The following is an 18,911-nucleotide window of genomic DNA, read 5'->3' as shown; positions in this document are numbered from 1 at the left end:
TATCCTCTTTAATATTTTTAACCAGTAAACCTTTCCTTACCGAAGATACTGAATTCCCTCCACAGTGTATAATCACAATATCGTCGGGGGGGGGGGGGGGGGGTACTCGGACGGGGTGAGTTTTCGTCTAATTGTTGGCAGTACTTTATCCAAGGTGATGCCGCTCCGGGTTAACCATCGTATCTGACAATGTTCCAAAACAAGGTTAATAGACGAACGTTTAATTGCTTTGTTTTGCTCGGAAGGAATTGACGGCCCAACCCACACAGTATGGGTAAAAATGTCAATTTTCCCTTGGGAAGTCCTGAGGTCAGTGGGGGCTGTCCAAACACCCCCCCGGTAGTTTCCCTGCTCTTCCCGGTAGTGTTGGGAGTGCCCTGCTAAAGGGAAATGCTCGTGAAGCTCCGATTTTCCGCTGGGGCTTTTCCCTAGCTAAGGGGCCTGCCCTTCAGTCTCCGCCCCTGACCCTCAACGGGGGTCTGTCCACTGAAAGGGCTCCGCGTGGTCATTCTGGCACGTCTGTGGCGAATGCCCTTTCCCCTAGGCTTCCTCCAAAATGTTTTGAAAATTTTTTCAAAGAAAATTTTTAAAATTTTTATGATCTAGATTTTAGGAAATCTCTCCAAAAAACAAGTAAACGTTCAACGCTAAAAAAAATATCGATGATGTTCCTTCCAGAATTGTCCAAGGGGGAATGAGGCCGATTAAGATAAAATTACAATGATAACCTAAAGTATGACGTCACTCGCGCCCTTTCAGCTCTTCTAATTATACTGAAACATATGCGAACACCAGCCCAAAACGGAACAGAACATCCAGTCTGAGATGATGATAGCACGATTCATTTCTTAAAAATAACACACATTTATTTCTTGAAAGAACATACATGCATTTATTGAAAAAAAATCTTGAAAAAGAAATGTTGATAAGTGATTTAGTATAAAAAGCTATACGATGAACGATCATATTTTATTCTAGGACACTTTATAATCTGCTATATAAAATATACTTTCGGATCATGTATGTCAGCCTTGCCAAAAAAAGTCATATGTAAGTCTTTAGTGGTCTGCTGGGTATCCGGACATTTGCCCGTCGGACTTTTGCACACTCGGATGTATGCCCACTCATAAATTTGGAAAGGGCGGACATCCCCCCCCCTACTTTATTCATCGCCTATTGTCGAAATTTCATTGTGCTTCAATACACAAAACTCTCGCCCAAATTTGTGAAAACAAAATAGCATCCATAAATAAATGAAATATAAAGTTTCCATAGTTAAATAACATATGTAAAATTTATACAAGATAACCTCTGACAAGTGACAAGGCGCCACACCAAAAAAGAAAAGGAGCAAATATCCGAGGGGAGCAACTGTCTTGAGGCAATGTCCTAGAATTTGCAATGTCTGATACGAAATACTATCAACATAATAATTCATTGTTTTATATATTGTCCAACAACATTGACCTGGCACTCTTGCATTTGACCCCATATTCGGTAAATTCCGTAAACGTTACTATCTATTTGTAGATCGATATGAATGTATATAACCAGTTGTTAAATGGTCTAAATTACAAATCCCTCTTAGCACAGTCGTTAAGGGCTTTCACTTCAATAATATAGACGTACATTCGTAGGTTCGAATCCTGGTTCAGCCACTTTTATACTTTTTCTTTTCTTATTTCAAACTTGTCATTTCTCTCTTAACTCGTGCAAAACGTTTTGATTTTTGGTTGTGTATTCTATCTGTGTCTTTTTATTAATCAAAGATAATGTAAGGAATAAAAAATAAAATTGTATTAAAAAAACAGTACTTAAAAGGTATCCTAAAAACCAGATGTAGTAAAACGATTTCAAATTAATTCTTGCAAGTAAATTTTCAAAATGAAATAAAAAAATGCATGTCCTCATAACGTGGTGTTGGTAAGGTATAGAACCAGGGAACTTCAGATCAGTAGTCAGGCATCTATACCAATACACCACAACTCATTGACGTGTGAAGTTAACAAATATATCGATATATTCGTTCGATACCACTGTTTATCACCTGACTGACCTTTACGGAAATTAATGAAGTGCCAGGTCAATATTGTTGGACAATATCTTCCCTTACAGACCCATTGACTTTATTATTGACAAATAGCACATTTAGTTTTTGATTATCATTTTAAAGGAAAAAGCAGAGTTAAATGCAAAATATATATTATATTTAAAAAAGCTTACTTGTATATGTGGTGTGTTAAAATTAATCTTTGTGCGCTTCGAATCAGCCATCGCTCAAGCAAATAATTTGACGGTGTGTAAGTTGGTATCGGCCTCGTACATCGAAAAGACCTGGTCACGAATTTCATGAAACACGAATTTCGGTGTCACATGAAATCCGTGACCAGGTCTTTCCTAAACAGAAAGACCTCGTACTCGGTCGATATCTTATACATATCTTGTAGATATGTATTATGATAGATATGTACATGTCACGATAATGAAATATGTATTTACTTATTACTTATTTCTACAGTTTCAAAAAAAACAAGAGAAACATTTCTGAGAATTTCGTTGCTTTTAAATTGAGGCCATTTTTGTTGTGGAAACATTTAAGTAGTCTATTTTCTAAACGTATGAAGAAGAAAAAATAAAAGGCATTGTGACGTCATAAAACCTTTGGAGAACAGTGTCAACAACATATAAGATGTTGAAAATGGTTTTATTGAGCTTGTTCACGAGAGATATAGATAAGTATACAATCTGCCGAGTTATTGAGTCTGTTCACGATATATAAAGATAATTTTAAAATTTTTCGTGTCCTTGCCGCTGGCTCAAAGAGTAATTGAAAGGATCAAGCTTTCCAATCAAGCAACGGTATCACATTTATAGTGTTAACAACTTTCGAGAATGTTAGTTCAGGGAGTAGTAGACACTGGACATGGTACAAGGAGAGAAGACAGTGAGAAAGGACAGCTAGTGATAGGGTGGGAAACGTTGTAAGCGTAGAAAACCATGTTAAGAGTGCAGTAGAGAGTGAACATAGTTTACGGAGTAGTAGTAAGTGAGCTTTACTCAGACAGTAAAGAAGTAACTGAGTTCATGGTTATCAAGAATCAACGTTCTTAAGAAGTGAGGTATGTTCAGGTAGTGGTAAGCAGTAAAGTAGAACCGGAGGGTAACGTTCCGAGAGTACGTATACAAGACAATGCAGAGTTTGACAGCTAAAAATAGAAAGTGGAAGACAGAATGGGGTAATAAAGGAGCGATATTTACACAGCGAGGTAAAAGTTAATGGAAAATTAAATATACAGTTTTTTCAAGGAGTAAGAGACAGATTACAGACCAGAGAAATAGTAAGAAAAATGTTTAGAGTATAGAAGACAGAATGTTACTAAATTTGACCGTGCGACCACATACACGCATCAAGGACATATGGGAAAGATTGTGACCGTGCGACCACAAACACGCATCACAAATATCCCCTTCTGTTTTAAAAGGGGTAAAACATTCGCTATTCCTTATATCCCTTTAGGTGTCTAAAGGGATTGTTCAGAGATAGCGAGGTCAATCTGTCTTTTGCTCATAGAGACTATAACCTTGAAAGGTAGACAATATTGACCACAATTGACCAACGAATATTTTAAAATAGTTTATATATCGATATAGTAACGACGAACAGACAAGAAATAACACATGTGCAAAATTAATTTTTTTCATAATTTCTCTGTAGAATCTATATGATTTTTAAGTATTTATCACATTGTTTAATATTTTTCGGTATATTTTGACATAATAAACTGATTTTATATCTATTTCAACTGAATTTATGAATTTAAAACGTTTTCTGTACGTATTTTGTCAGGGATTATTGCCACGTTTAAATCCTTGCTCGAGGGTAAACGATTATATTAAACTTGATATCTGTATTTTTCTAATGGGCCTTAACCTAACCTAACGTAAGATAGCATAAGATAAAGTCAATGATGCTACACAATAATGGAATAGTACATAGATAAAATGAAAGTGTGTAGCTATGATACAGAGTCAAAAATACCAAGTTTGCCAAAACAATGTGTGCACTTGGTTACTTGGAAATTCTATATCTTAATATAATTACTTCCGAAAAATACAACTTCTTATAAGGAAGGATAAAACACAGAACTTAGACGTTGTAGTCAGTTTTACAATCTATCTTTATTGCCGGGTTATATTTCCTCTTTGAAAATCGTATTTGCGCACATGTACATCACATCCACAATCAAGTAATGTTATGGCGGCGTTGCCAAATGGTTAACAGGTCGGATTTGTAATCTAAGCATGACTGGCAGCGCGGGTTCAAACCCCGTCAGGGATAAAACCCTGTCAAGGATAGACGTTGTCTCCTTTTAGCAAACCCCATCACACCCCTTGCTTAGTACATGTACTATTCTGTTCAAGATTACTACCTGCTTTACAATTAGTCTTAAATAAATTCTCTTTACATTAAATAATTTTTAAAAAATGTTAATGTATATGATCCACCTAATTTGTATCAAATGAGAATAATGCAACTATACATTTTTAATGAATTTTACTCTTTCCTGTTCGTATCAAACATGAGGGAAAATGTTAAGACTTAATACAACTATATAGAGGCATGCGTGCAAGTACTTCTGATTACATTCACACCAGTCTTTTTCATATAATTGTATTTCATGGTTGTTTATTATTTAGTCTTATGAACACTGACTATTTTTTCACGGAGGTAGCAACCCCGACAGATACACAATGTCTACCAGCATCTAGGTATAGAATCTGACCAGTTATACAATGTCTACCACCATCTAGGTATAGAATCTGACCAGTTATACAATGTCTACCACCATCTAGGTATAGAATCTGACCAGTTATACAATGTCTACCACCATCTAGGTATAGAATCTGACCAGTTATACAATGTCTACCACCATCTAGGTATAGAATCTGACCAGTTATACAATGTCTACCACCATCTAGGTATAGAATCTGACCAGTTATACAATGTCTACCACCATCTAGGTATAGAATCTGACCAGTTACACAATGTCTACCAGCATCTAGGTATAGAATCTGACCAGTTATACAATGTCTACCACCATCTAGGTATAGAATCTGACCAGTTAGACAATGTCTACCACCATCTAGGTATAGAATCTGACCAGTTACACAATGTCTACCACCATCTAGGTATAGAATCTGACCAGTTACACAATGACTCCCACCATCTAGGTATAGAATCTGACCAGTCTGACCAGTTACACAATGTCTACCACCATCTAGGTATAGAATCTGACCAGTTATACAATGTCTACCACCATCTAGGTATAGAATCTGACCAGTCCCGTTATACAATGTCTACCACCATCTAGGTATAGAATCTGACCAGTTATACAATGTCTACCACCATCTAGGTATAGAATCTGACCAGTTATACAATGTCTACCACCATCTAGGTATAGAATCTGACCAGTCTGACCAGTTACACATGTCTTCGTCACCACCATCTAGGTATAGAATCTGACCAGTTATACAATGTCTACCACCATCTAGGTATATAGAATCTGACCAGTTATACAATGTCTACCACCATCTAGGTATAGAATCTGACCAGTTACACAATGTCTACCACCATCTAGGTATAGAATCTGACCAGTTACACAATGTCTACCACCATCTAGGTATAGAATCTGACCAGTTATACAATGTCTACCACCATCTAGGTATAGAATCTGACCAGTTATAAATACAATGGTCTACCACCATCTAGGTATAGAATCTGACCAGTTATGGACAATGTCTACCTAGGTATAGAATCTAGGTATAGAATCTGACCAGTATACAATGCAATGTCTACCACCATCTAGGTATAGAATCTGACCAGTTTATACAATGTCTACCACCATCTAGGTATAGAATCTGACCAGTTACACAATGTCTACCACCATCTAGGTATAGAATCTGACCAGTTACACAATGTCTACCACCATCTAGGTATAGAATCTGACCAGTTACACAATGTCTACCACCATCTAGGTATAGAATCTGACCAGTTATACAATGTCTACCACCATCTAGGTATAGAATCTGACCAGTTATACAATGTCTACCACCATCTAGGTATAGAATCTGACCAGTTATACAATGTCTACCACCATCTAGGTATAGAATCTGACCAGTTATACAATGTCTACCACCATCTAGTATAGAATCTGACCAGTTATACAATGTCTACCACCATCTAGGTATAGAATCTGACCAGTTATATACAATGTCTCCCACCATCTAGGTATAGAATCTGACCAGTTATTACACTACCCCCAATCTAGGTATAGAAATCTGACCAGCCTTACACAATAGTCCACCATCTAGGTATAGAATCTGACCAGTTATACAATGCTACCACCAATCTAGGTATAGAATCTGACCAGTTGTAGTTGCAATGTCTACCACCATTCTAGGTATAGAATCTGACCAGTTATACAATGTCTCCACCATCTTGGTACTAGAATCTGACAGTTATACAATGTCACCACGGGGCTATCTTGGTATAGAATTTTCTGACCCAGTTATCACAATGTCTACCACCATCTAGGTATAGAATCTGACCAGTTATACAATGTCTACCACCATCTAGGTATAGAATCTAACCAGTTACCAATGTTCTACACTCCATCTTTAGGATATAGAATCTGACGTATACAATGTCTACCACCATCTAGGTATAGAATCTGACAGTTATACAATGTCCTACCACCATCTTAGGTATAGAATCTGACCCAGTTTACACAATGTCTACCACCATCTAGGATATAGAATTCTGACCAGTTATACAATGTCTACCACCATCTAGGTATAGAATCTGTACCAGTTATACAATGTCTACCACCATCTAGGTAAGAATCTGACCTCGTTACACAATGGTCTACCACCTTATTCTAGGTATAGGAATCTGCCAGTTATACCAATGTCTTACCACATCAAGGTATAGAATCTGACCAGTGTAACAATGTCTTACACCATCTAGGTATAGAATCTGACCAGTTATTTACAGTCTTCACCATTAGGCTATAGAATCTGACCAGTTATAACAATGTCTCTACCACCATCTAGGTATAGAATCTGACAGTTACACCATGCTCTACCACATCTAGGTTTAGAATCGACCAGTTATACAATGTCTACCACCGATGCTAGGTATAGAATCTTTGACCCAGTTACACACATGTCTACCACCATTCTTGGTATATCAGAATCTGACCAGTTACACAATGTCTCCAACCATCTAGGTATAGAATCTGACCAGTTATACAATGTCTGCCCACCTATCTAGGTATAGATCTGACCAGTTAATACAATGTCTACCACCATCCCTAGAGTATAGAATCTGACCAGTTACACAATGTCTCTACCACCATTCTAGGTATCAGAATCTGACCAGTTATTACAAATGTCTGCCACCATCTAGGTATAGAAACTGACCAGTTATAAAAACTTGGCGCTTGTGACGCAAGAAAAGCACAACTGATATGGCACAATCACTTCACTGGCCAAACACGACTAACGGAATGGCGGATTTTCTGTTTTTCTAGAAATCTGTGAACGACAGGAGAACACATATTGCATAATATGTCTATTGTTATTAAAGTATGCTTTTTTAATATTCTAGTATATCATATTGTTGTAATAAATTGAATGTTTATTGTCTTAATGTCCTTGATGATTTTGAATTATTGTTTATATAGGATTCGATTAACAGTGTCTAGGTCGCATACTGACGGTATTTTATTTTACATTATCGCAAACGGAAAACTGATCGGATGTCAAAGAGGTGACATGTGTGTGTTATTTATTTTATTCTCTCTGCTGCGATATACTCAATTGTTCGTGGTCACTTTGTTACTAATGGTCGTGCACACAGATACATTAAGTCTTGTGCTACTGGACCAAACTTTACGAGGATACTGATTGCTCGTTAGCCTGAGTTACATTTGTCGTGGCCATGGTTACTAAGTCGTTTGCCAGTGCTACATCCAGCGCCGGTTTGTTCGTCGATTTAACCGCTACGCGACAGACGACAAGACTGACGCGATAACGATAAATGGTTGTGTTTGTCGCTGCGTCACTACAGTTACACATTCAAGCACCATAGAATGTCATTCTTATATTTTTACCTATTTTTCACCGGTTTGACCTCGGCCATTCAATTGTTACCTATATTCCAAAAGTCGTACTAAAGGACAGTCACTGCTATTTAATCATGAAAGCGACCTTTATATTTTCACCTCTATTTGTTAGAAGATAAAAAGTTAAACTACTTATATTTGGTAAATTGTACATTTGTATCATTTGGTATGAGTGGATGACAAGGAACTTGGATAACCAGTCAGTTTTTGTGAGGGGAAAGAAGATTTTGTGTTTTTTTATTTTATTGTTTTTTCAACTGGATGGACTCAAATTTATGAAAGCATTTATTTGTCCAAAGCAAAATGTAAAATGATCTTGGCTTGCATTTTGAATATTGAACTGTACTTGTAGGTATTTAGGAGTTTTTATATCAATATGCTTTCATTGAGCAGACGACAAATATAAAAGTCAGACTGTAATCATTTTTTTAAACGTGATGACTTTGGACAATTTGGTGTCTTTTTTAAAGTGAAAAATGTGATTTTTGTTTAATTAGCTGCGATAGTTTCCTTTCCACATGAGAAATGCCCGAAGTCTCCCTACAAACGGTGATTTGAAAAAAAAAAAAACAATTTTCAGATCAAATAAATTGAATTGCTTCCTTCTGCGGGTATGCAGACCTTTATTGGCGACGCCGATCGTGAGCGGCGCCGTCGTCTATTATGGAACGCTTTTTATTTTCTGCCTATGGAAAGCAGAGCTGTTATTATTAGCAGTTAATTTTCATGTTGTGTTAATAATTTTATTTTGATTCGTAAAAATCAAGTAAACAAATGTGTTATTATATTTGCTATTTAATAAACTTTTTTATAAAAAAGCATGTGCATTGTGATCTTTTCCGACAATTTCAGGTTAGTTTAACAGCTTGTCCCTTCGTTTTAAATGACGATACTAAACCCGGATTTCGTATATCGTTGTGGTTATAGACTTTTATGGCCCGGTTCGTTCATTTCATTCATTTATTACATTTTCCAATTTTCCTCCAGAAGAGTTTTCACCTCTGATTGAGCTACTAAGGATAGGTAATGAATGTTGTAAACGCATTATCTATTCGATTTTTTCCTTACCTTATACTTTATACTGTTGGCGCAGAAAATGGTTTGTTGTTTACAAAGCCTGTACAGTATCGGATGTTGAAAGCTATCGCATTTTCGCAATTCTGCTGACACATGGCCATCTATTGTTTTTTTATGAATATCATTTACATTAATTTGCTCCTGGCTTGATAAACTGAACCTGCAAGCATTTACTTAATTTTGTTCGTTTGGGTGTTTCGTTTGGGTTTTCAGGTTTCTTTATTTTCAAGGGGAGTAATCTCTGTTTACTAAATTATTTGTTTTTCTTCTTTCTTACGGTATTATTATAATCTTTTTTGCTTGTATATCAAATTCACCAGTATGTTAGGCCATCAAGATGGTACATGTTTAGAATTTCATATTTATTTAATATATTATTATGGAATCTACTTAATGTTAATGTGCATAATGCTATATTTAGGACTATTAGTCTAGTTGATTATGTGAGACTATTATATTTTTTCTGGCAATTTAAGATGATTACAGTTATATTTATTTTGTAATATTATTAACGGGATGAGATTTCATTTAAAGTTATAATGATAAAAACTGTATTGATTGTTACAACTGCTCCTTAAATTGGATCTCAGCAATGTAATTAATAAAGTTCTCATTAAATCATTATTTCTGAATAGTTAATTCTATTTCTTTTTTCTAAACATGTGCATAGTTTGTAAAAAAAACAGCTATCGGTCTTATCTATTTGGTATGAAGAGTCACCCGGTCTCAACATCCAGGTCTCCTGATGTCACCCGACAACAGACTGTATTGAGGATAGATTGTACTCTGCCTTTTTGAGATAAAGATTCGTGCACTATTCTATGTGTTGGTGATTGTTGCCACATGAATGCACAATCATAGTATTACAACTAATCTGGGCGCCTTTATGAATACATGAAATAAATCTACCACAAGTGTTGTTTGTTAGCAATTTTTCATGTTTTGCCGGTTGCCCTGATGCAAAATACAAATCAGCCTTCGTAATAATTTCTTATGCTTCTGGTCACTCGGTGTTTCGATTCTGGTCAAAGCTCAAGTTTTTCTATTCTGTGACTTGCTTATAAAGTGAGTGTTCTCAATATTTCCTGATGCTCTGTTAACATTAGCACTTCACGAACACAATCGTATATCAGTGGGGAAATATGTCTGTGGTTATGTAGAACTGTTTCAATTATTAAAGAGAAAATGTGTAGCAGGCCGGATAGCTCAGTTGGTCTTCTGAAAGTCATGGGTTCGAGTCATGGTCAGGCAGTTTCAGTCAGGGTTTAGAAAGTGGTTTTTCAACTGACACATGTTTGATTCATTTTAAACAGATTGCATTATTTGAAATGGACAAAGGCAGTTATTGCCATGATACTTTTAGATCTACAAAGGGCATTTGATACAGTTGAAACACACTATACTGCACATCTGGGTGATGAAGAAGTTGTTTTTCTTTTCTTCATGAAACTTCAAGCATCTGCCATAATATAATGACATTTATTTACATGGTTTAAGTCTTATCTCTGATTAGCTTAGCTGGTTGATGTGGCTGGTACTCATTCTTACTACTGCTCTGGGGTACCTATGCTGCCCACCTGATGTTCATTTTAGGTCCTCTGTTATGTCTAATATTGTCAATTACATCATCTTACAACCCTAAGGCAATAAGCTTTTTAATACTATAATGACACAGGCACGAAGTATCAAGACCTTGGAAGAAAAAATATGGCCAGATTGATAAAAAAAAAACCGTGTTTCATCTATAACAAGTGTTAACAACCAAAATAAAAATGTAAATAATGACCCCTTTAAAAATTACTTCAAGTTGCATAGTATATTTTTTAAGGGGGGTCATTATTTACATTTTTTGTTTTGGTTTTTATAAACACAGTTTTTTTTTATCAATCTGGTCATCTGGTCATATTTTTCTTCCCTAGGGTCCGATAATCGTGCCAGTGATTATATATGCTGATGACTCAGGTTCCTTGTGTTCATAAATAAATCTGAAGAAATCTTTCTTATAGCATAAAAGTCTTATAGATTGCTTAATTGACTATAATTGTCTTTCTGCATCTTGGCAGGACAGAGTCTATTCTCTTTGGTTTAAGTTTCACTTAAACTGGCCTAGCCTTCCCAGGTCACATGTAATGGTACTGCTAAAAGTACACATCTCTTTTGTTAAGTATTTAGCGGGTGTTCAAAAATCTGGATCAAATTCTTTTTGGCGTCGCCCTTTGATGCTTTGCATATCAATTGATTTTTCTTGTTTAGATTAAAATACACCAGTTTTTTCCGTTGGTCCTATGCGGATAACGGAAAATATAATAAAAACATTTTGAATATACGCTTGTTTCATGTTAACAAAAGTTCAAATGTTATTAAATTACAAAGTACTTTTTTCATTATCATTTTTTTTGTTTACAAACTAAGATTATAATGTTTACAAACTAAGATCATCATGTTTACAAACTAAGATCATCATTACATGACATAAGACTTTGATTATTATTAGTAACCTGTAAATTTGCTGGAGATATAATGATAAGATTACCCAAACGGTGCCTTTACCGCATTTTTGTTGTTGTTGTGATCTGCAGAAAATCAATATAAAAGGCCAAGGTTTTAATGTGTATCATTACAGATTTCATTATTTTTTATGATCAAACACGCGGTTTCACTACAGATTTACCCTCCCCCACCCCAGATAACATTATATACATGTGTTACCAGAATGAAAGGGTTCTACACCTCTTATCCTATACAAAAAAAGTGAAACATTTAAATAACAATGAAATTAAACAAAGTCTCGGTCGTCTTTTATTTTTTTTTTTAACATATCATAAAATACCTTGTGGCATAGGATCGTAAAGAATCTCTGAGCTCTATCATTTATCAAGGAGTCAAAGTGCACGTTTTATGAGGATATGGAGATGTGGAGTGATTCATGCGGGAATTGTTTAATACACCTGTAAACCAAGTATTCTCTACAATTTCTTGTTCATGACCTCCGCTGAATTCATCTTAACAAATATAGTAGTTTATATAAAATGACATATGACAGACTTGTATTAAATATCTAAACTACATTGCTACAAACAGAAAGCAGTTAAATGAGATAAAACAACCAGTAACTTGTTTAAGTTACCCTTTTCCCGGTTGTTAACCTTGACTATATATCATTTAGATAGAACATTAATGAGTTTTACCTTAGTTTATAAAACTATGTAACATGATATAAGTTCAAAATGTATGTTGACTCTCTTCAACCTTGACCGTCTTTACATCTTTATTAATTTCGTCCATTGTAGATTTAAAAGATTTAAAAATCAACATAGATAAAATAAACACAATTTAACTCCTTCAATGACGGGGAAATGTTATAAAAAGAAATTTGTAAACCTTACTTATTAATCTTAATTTATATTACGTTATGAATTTTGATTATTGGGTCTGATATAGTTGCTTTTTGAAGCAAAGTATGTTTCATAAATTACCATCTCCGGTGAGTAATGTGTTTCACCCTACGCATGTATATCCACGGGGGAGGAACTGTCACACGGAGGATAACCGGAACAAACAAAACAAAACAAAATGTTTTGCAAAAGATGAGCATACTACGTTTCATGATAATTTACACCTCTTATCGAATAATACAAAACGCTAAAACGTGCTGTACCCTAGCGCAAGAAACACAATGGCAGTAAACAAAAGTTATCAGAAGAACTCTATCACATCTTCACAGTTATCAGAAGAACTCTAGAACATTTGAAAAATCAGGCATAAATCTTCAATATTATAGGTAATTAAGTATGGCGAGGAAGAAAAATCACATATGAACATGTAAATATGTACGAATGAGCAAATAATTGGGAAATGGACAGTTTTCAGAAGAACTCATGACAAGCTACCAGAAGAACTCCGTTGTAACAGTTCCTCCCCCGTGATAACGTTAACGTTTACAAAAAAATGAAATTGTATATAATGCACGCTATGACTCGTAGTGATACAGTATTGTTTTAGATTTAAACTAGATACAAAAAAGTTTTGCATATTTGTAGACGTGACTTAAAATATACAAGATAAAATAGTACATGTATAGAATTTATTTCTCATCATAGTGGGACAGATGTTATGAAATATTGAAGTATATATACTGTGCTCCTCTTAGTTCACGGTATTTAACACTTTAAAACAGTAAAGAACACAAACAATAAACTTACACTACAAAAACTGTCATAAACTGTATTATTTAGTCATTTTTCTGCTATATGACACAAGGAAACAACAATATATTCAATCAAAATTAGTTTTAATTTGTCAGATGTAAACAGTGTGTCGGCCATTTTTGAAAACAGTTTGTCATCATTTACCTCGCGGTAATGGTGTTTTATTTCAGTTTTTTTCATGTTTCAGTTAAAATTTCTTTAAGTTATTTTGCATAATTTTAAATATTAAAAGTATTTTCACATTGTAACTCAAAATTTATTTTTTTCAACAAACAAGAACGTTTAGAAAATTATGATTGTTTCAGACGTATGCACAATTTTAATGGACTATTGTTGTTTTTTGCAGAAAGTTGTAAAATGTTGTTCAGTTTTACGTAAAATTCTATAGATTTAAATTATTTTGCACAAAACCTTTGTTGTTAAGGTGTTTGAATAAAATATGTCAATTCTGACCAATTATAACACTGGTCACATGAAAATATGCCATTACCGTGAGATAAATGATGACGCGGAATTAGTTATGTTGAGTATAAACAGTAAGTTTATTTTCGTCTTATTTTGTTAGATTACTTTACGTGTTACCTGATATAAAAGCTAGTTAATTATGAATATCGTCTCACAAGAAGAGTTTAAAATTACAGATTGTTGCCCGCACTGTAACTGTGTCGTGCATTGTAGGATTTTAAAAATAAATGTCTACCACATCAATAGGACGTGTCATATCTCTACCTAAAAAGTCAAGGTCACACTTAGAGGTTGCAGGTACAAATTCATGTCCGGACTGTAATTTTGTCATGCATTGAAGGATATTATAAAATTGCTTGGCAACAACATTGTGTGTCGCGTGGAACCGTGTCTCTACCTCAAAAGTCGAGGTGAAAATTATTGAATCCTCTATATATGCATGCACACATTTGTGTCTAGACTGTAACTTTCTTTCGCATTGAACAACTTTAAAATAGCTTGTTGGCATTCGATCACAGATGCCCTTTGAAATAAACGGGCTCACTGAGAAATGATCAAAATGTTGTTTTTTTATTCTTGTAAGAAAATTCTTTTTATCGTAATCATGTCTTTGATGCAAGTCAATATCATGGTTCCTCCACTGGGCACTGCTCGGGGATGGGGGGGGGGGGCGTTTGTCTGTTTCTAACGAAACCACAGTTCTTGTTGTTCCTATATTGAGACATTTGGTGGCAATAGTAACGAACATACTTTAAATAATGCATTTCTTATATTGAAATAAGCTTTCTGACGTTGCCATAAACCTGTCGATAGTTTCACCTTAACGTAATGTCTAAACAGAAACCGAGAGTGTGCATTATTGGAGCCGGTCCTAGCGGCATGTCAGTGATGTACCAGATAAAACAACTATACCCTGACAAGATTGACTTTGAATGTTACGAAAAGCAGGCAACATGGTGTGGACAATGGAACTATACCTGGAGGACAGGTAAACATTCGATTTGTAAAATTAATATTATATATTAAAGCGTTAAGTTTACCCGAATTTTTCGCGATACAGAGACTATCCTGTCAATAATAAAATCATTATAATTTATGATTGCTTTGATAATTTACAATTTGTCTGAAAACATTCAAATTAATAAACATGTTTAAGATGTTTGCCTCCAGATGAGTAAAATCAAACCTGAGAAAATGTACTAACATTTTAGGAAAGGTAAACAGATTGAAGATTTAAATAATAATTTACATGCTATGTGCGAGTAATGTTTTTTTTTTATTTTAGTATTTATCACCATATTTCAACTGCGTTAGTAACGCAGTTAAGGCTATCTTTTAATATTTTGACCATAGTTTGGTATTTTCATGGGTTGTGAGTGCTATTTGTAATGTGTTAATTGCTTCCTTTTGATTTCTTCACAATATTTCACTTTTAAATACATTTTCAAAATTTCCATAAAATTGTGCATGAATCTGGAGACATGCTGCTTTAAACTGATGATATTAAACTGTTGTCGTCATTCTAATACTCGTGAAACTTCTGTACTTCCAGTCACTCTTCTTGTATACAAAGAGCTGATAAATACAGACTGATATTAACAGAGATTCATACATAGTAGTTATATAATAAATTAAATGATTATACGTGCTTGCACATGTAACAGACCGTTCAAAGTAAAAAGAGATTAGTAAAGTATAAATATAAGCAAGGGTAGAGCTAGCAGGTCACTAGGCACCGATTTCATGACCTGACTCGATCAGATCGAGTATATAATTCTTTTCTATTTTTTATTCGTAAGGAGCGTCCGTGATCGAGTGGTTAATGTCTACAACATTAAACCACTCACCACTAACCGCAGTGTGTTGTAACCCCGCCAGGGACTTTGCATATTTTCATGTGAGGATATGTCTAGCTTGCTTAAAGAAAAGTCAGCGGTTTAACTCAGGAATATGTTCGTGCCTGAAATGATGCACAGAGGGGTCATCCTTCACTACTAAAGCAGAAAAGTCGGCAAATGACCTCTATTGAGTTTAACCATGAAGGTTCCCACAACCACGCCGCCCATTCCCACCCAAACAAAAAATGTATTGCTCCTGTTTAAAAAAAATATGTTCATTTATCATATAAGCTGATCCATGTAGCCTTGTTTTTAGGAAATTTTCACTGTTTTAAAAGTGTCATATTTTTCCTCTAATTACATCTCTAAATAAATTCTATAAACAAAGTCTGCTATGAGAGAGTTTCAAGCTAATAACATACAAAATGATATAGCTGACTAATCATGACCCCTTCGAGGATGTTGGATTATATTGCTTTTCACAGAACCTGTAGGCCGGTCGGTCCGTTGACATTGGCCTACAAGATTGCCCTCAAATAGTGACAGGTGAACAGTCACATTGATTTTGGGGTCAATTGGTTAAAGTTTCATGTTCACCATGAACGTAACAACAACAAGTATGTCCGCACCATGGCTTTGTATTGATATCCAGAGGGGTGTCCGTGTATGAAGCTTTGACCTATAGCTACAGTCGTTAGAGTTTTTCTGAAAGTTGCCCATGACAAAATCATTACCCGTTTTGATTTGAGGTTTTTGGGATAGTTGGGATAGTTGGTCAAAGTTCATGTTCATGGTGACTAAACAATCTCTTTTGTAAAAAATGGTTTGATTATATAGTTCTGAAGATCTTTGCATATTACAATGTATGTAAAATTATTACATAAGGTATTGATATGAAAACGGACAAAGTCACAGTGACCCTGATATAGAACGTCAAGCCGAAAAAAAACAATGACAGCTATGAATATAACCTTAGAGGCGAAGAAATGTCTAATATTCCCCTAAATAGAAAGCGATATTATTTTACGTTACAGATTCTGACGAATATGGTGAAAGTATACATAATTGTATGTACCGAAATTTGTGGGCGATAGGAGCAAAGGAAAGTATGGAATTCAAGGATTATACATTTCAGGATCATTTTGGTAAAGAATTACCTTCTTTTTTACCAAGAGAATTGCACAGACGTTATCTTGACGGTAAGGATATAATTATCGCAATTATCAATGTATTGACTTTACTCGGGAGTCATCCATATTGTGGAAAAAAAATAAATGTTTCCTTGTTAAAATTGTATTCCTTTGTATGATAAATGAGTTACAGTTGCATGAGAAAATTGCTTGAAAGCAAGTCAATGTTAAAGGATGTCGACTTATGTCTTAGATGAAAGAAATAAGTAAGATGAAATGTTTCTTTTTTGTCACCGTGAAGTGTTTTTATTTTCGTGAACACAATAGTAATACTTCCATATTTGCATTTTAGTTAAGACTGGTTATTTGGTTGAAATTGCAGGTCGCATGAAAAGGATCAGCACAGGCGATTTCTTCGAACACATTCATTTCCAACACGAAGTAAGAAGTGTTGAATACAGAGATTTGACTGACGATTTCCTTGTTTGGGCGAGGAATTTCCGGAGCAACTCCCTGGTTGAGGAAGTATTTTCCCATGTTATTGTTTCTACGGGATGCTTTTCTTACCCAAACATGCCAACTTACCCGGGAATTGATACATTCCGTGGAAGAATACTTCACTCTCACGAGTTCAGGGAGGCTAAGGAGTTTACTAATCAGAATGTGCTTATCATAGGGGGCAGATTCTCTGCAAGCGAGATTGCTCTCCAACTGAATAAATACGGCTCAAAACATGTCATCTGCAGTTGTAAAGAACCCATGAATTTGAAGTGGCCTAAAGGTGTTGAAGAACGACCAATCGTCGACGAAATCAAAGGCAATAGAGCTGTGTTCAAAGATAAAACACAGTTTGATTTTGATGCAATCATCTATTGTACGGGATATAGATACAATTATCCATTCTTGAAGGGTGGTCTTCATTTTGATGTTGGAGGGACAACAACACTTCTCCCAGACAACCTTTACAAAGGTACAGTATGGCTTAAAGGCGGCAATAAGAACCTATTCCATATGGCAGCCTTTGACGTATTTTTGGGGTTTGGTATTATCGATGCGCAAGCTACGTGGATATTAAAATTCATCATTAAAGAATTATCTGGACAACCAGTTCAGTGGGAGGAAATGGAAGGTTATGTTAAAGAATGGCAGAAAAAGCAAACGAATGTTAAAAGTGTACCTGATATGTTCAAATTTCAGAGAGACTTTTACCACGACATTGGCAAAGATATAGACTTACCACCAGAATATATCGATAAGGCATATGATATCCTGATAGACATTTCAGAACAAAAGCAAATCAACGCCATGGGATATAAAGATGTGTGCTATAAATCTATGTACACAGGGAAACTTGCACCATCCCATCATACAAGCTGGGTAGACTGCATGGATGATTCTGTTGATGCATATATCTAGCAAAACCCTGCAGAATTGATTTACTGAACGTCAAGGAAACAATATTATGTTTTCTATATTTTATTACCATTGAAATTTGAAAGACTGACTTAGTTCAAATTTATCTTTTTCCAAAATATAAATACACTTTTGTTATTTATCATACTTCGGTTAAAAAGTGTTTAGACTACTTGAAAACATTAACTTTAAGATACTTAGTTCATCGTTGTGGTGGACGAGTGCTTTGTGCAAATCATATTTTGATAACGTGAAAAAGCAAGAACAAAAGGACTCAAAAATATATCAGATAAATGAAAGAAGAAAAGATAAAGACAAAAATTTGATTTCATTAACAATTACAAGAATATCATCAGTCACGAGTCACTTACAGATTAATGTATTGGATCATTTAGATTAGTAGATATGAATAACATTAATGTATTTCGTATAAAAACGCTAATAAAATTCAGTTATCTTAATGGTTTGATATATCTTGTAACAGGTATTTTCTTTTAATCCCCACGCTCTCGTTTTCTATATCGTCCGCCCTTGTCCATTTAATTCCCGTATCTGGGTGCATGCTGTTGTTGCTATGTTATGTCAGACTTATGT

At 35.0% G+C, this 18,911-nt stretch overlaps 1 protein-coding gene across 1 annotated transcript in view; it reads left to right on the top strand.

The window, feature by feature from the left end:
* The window catches only part of LOC132723876 (trimethylamine monooxygenase-like), a 32,338-nt gene extending 13,560 nt beyond the window's left edge, over window positions 1-18,778 (top strand). The window contains exons 2-4 of the mRNA XM_060708678.1: window positions 14,719-14,924; window positions 16,809-16,973; window positions 17,287-18,778. Coding sequence (XP_060564661.1) covers window positions 14,765-14,924; window positions 16,809-16,973; window positions 17,287-18,320 — 1,359 coding nt within the window. The 5' untranslated portion in view covers window positions 14,719-14,764 and the 3' untranslated portion in view covers window positions 18,321-18,778. The remainder of the gene's footprint in view (window positions 1-14,718; window positions 14,925-16,808; window positions 16,974-17,286) is intronic.
* The last annotated feature ends 133 nt before the right edge of the window (window positions 18,779-18,911 follow it).

Source organism: Ruditapes philippinarum, unplaced genomic scaffold (genome assembly GCF_026571515.1).
Source record: "Ruditapes philippinarum isolate M1 unplaced genomic scaffold, ASM2657151v2 ctg9939_1_1_1_1, whole genome shotgun sequence".
Taxonomy (NCBI): Eukaryota; Metazoa; Mollusca; class Bivalvia; order Venerida; family Veneridae; genus Ruditapes; species Ruditapes philippinarum.
Note: the sequence above shows the minus strand (reverse complement) of the source record. Positions and strands in the feature narration are given on the sequence as shown.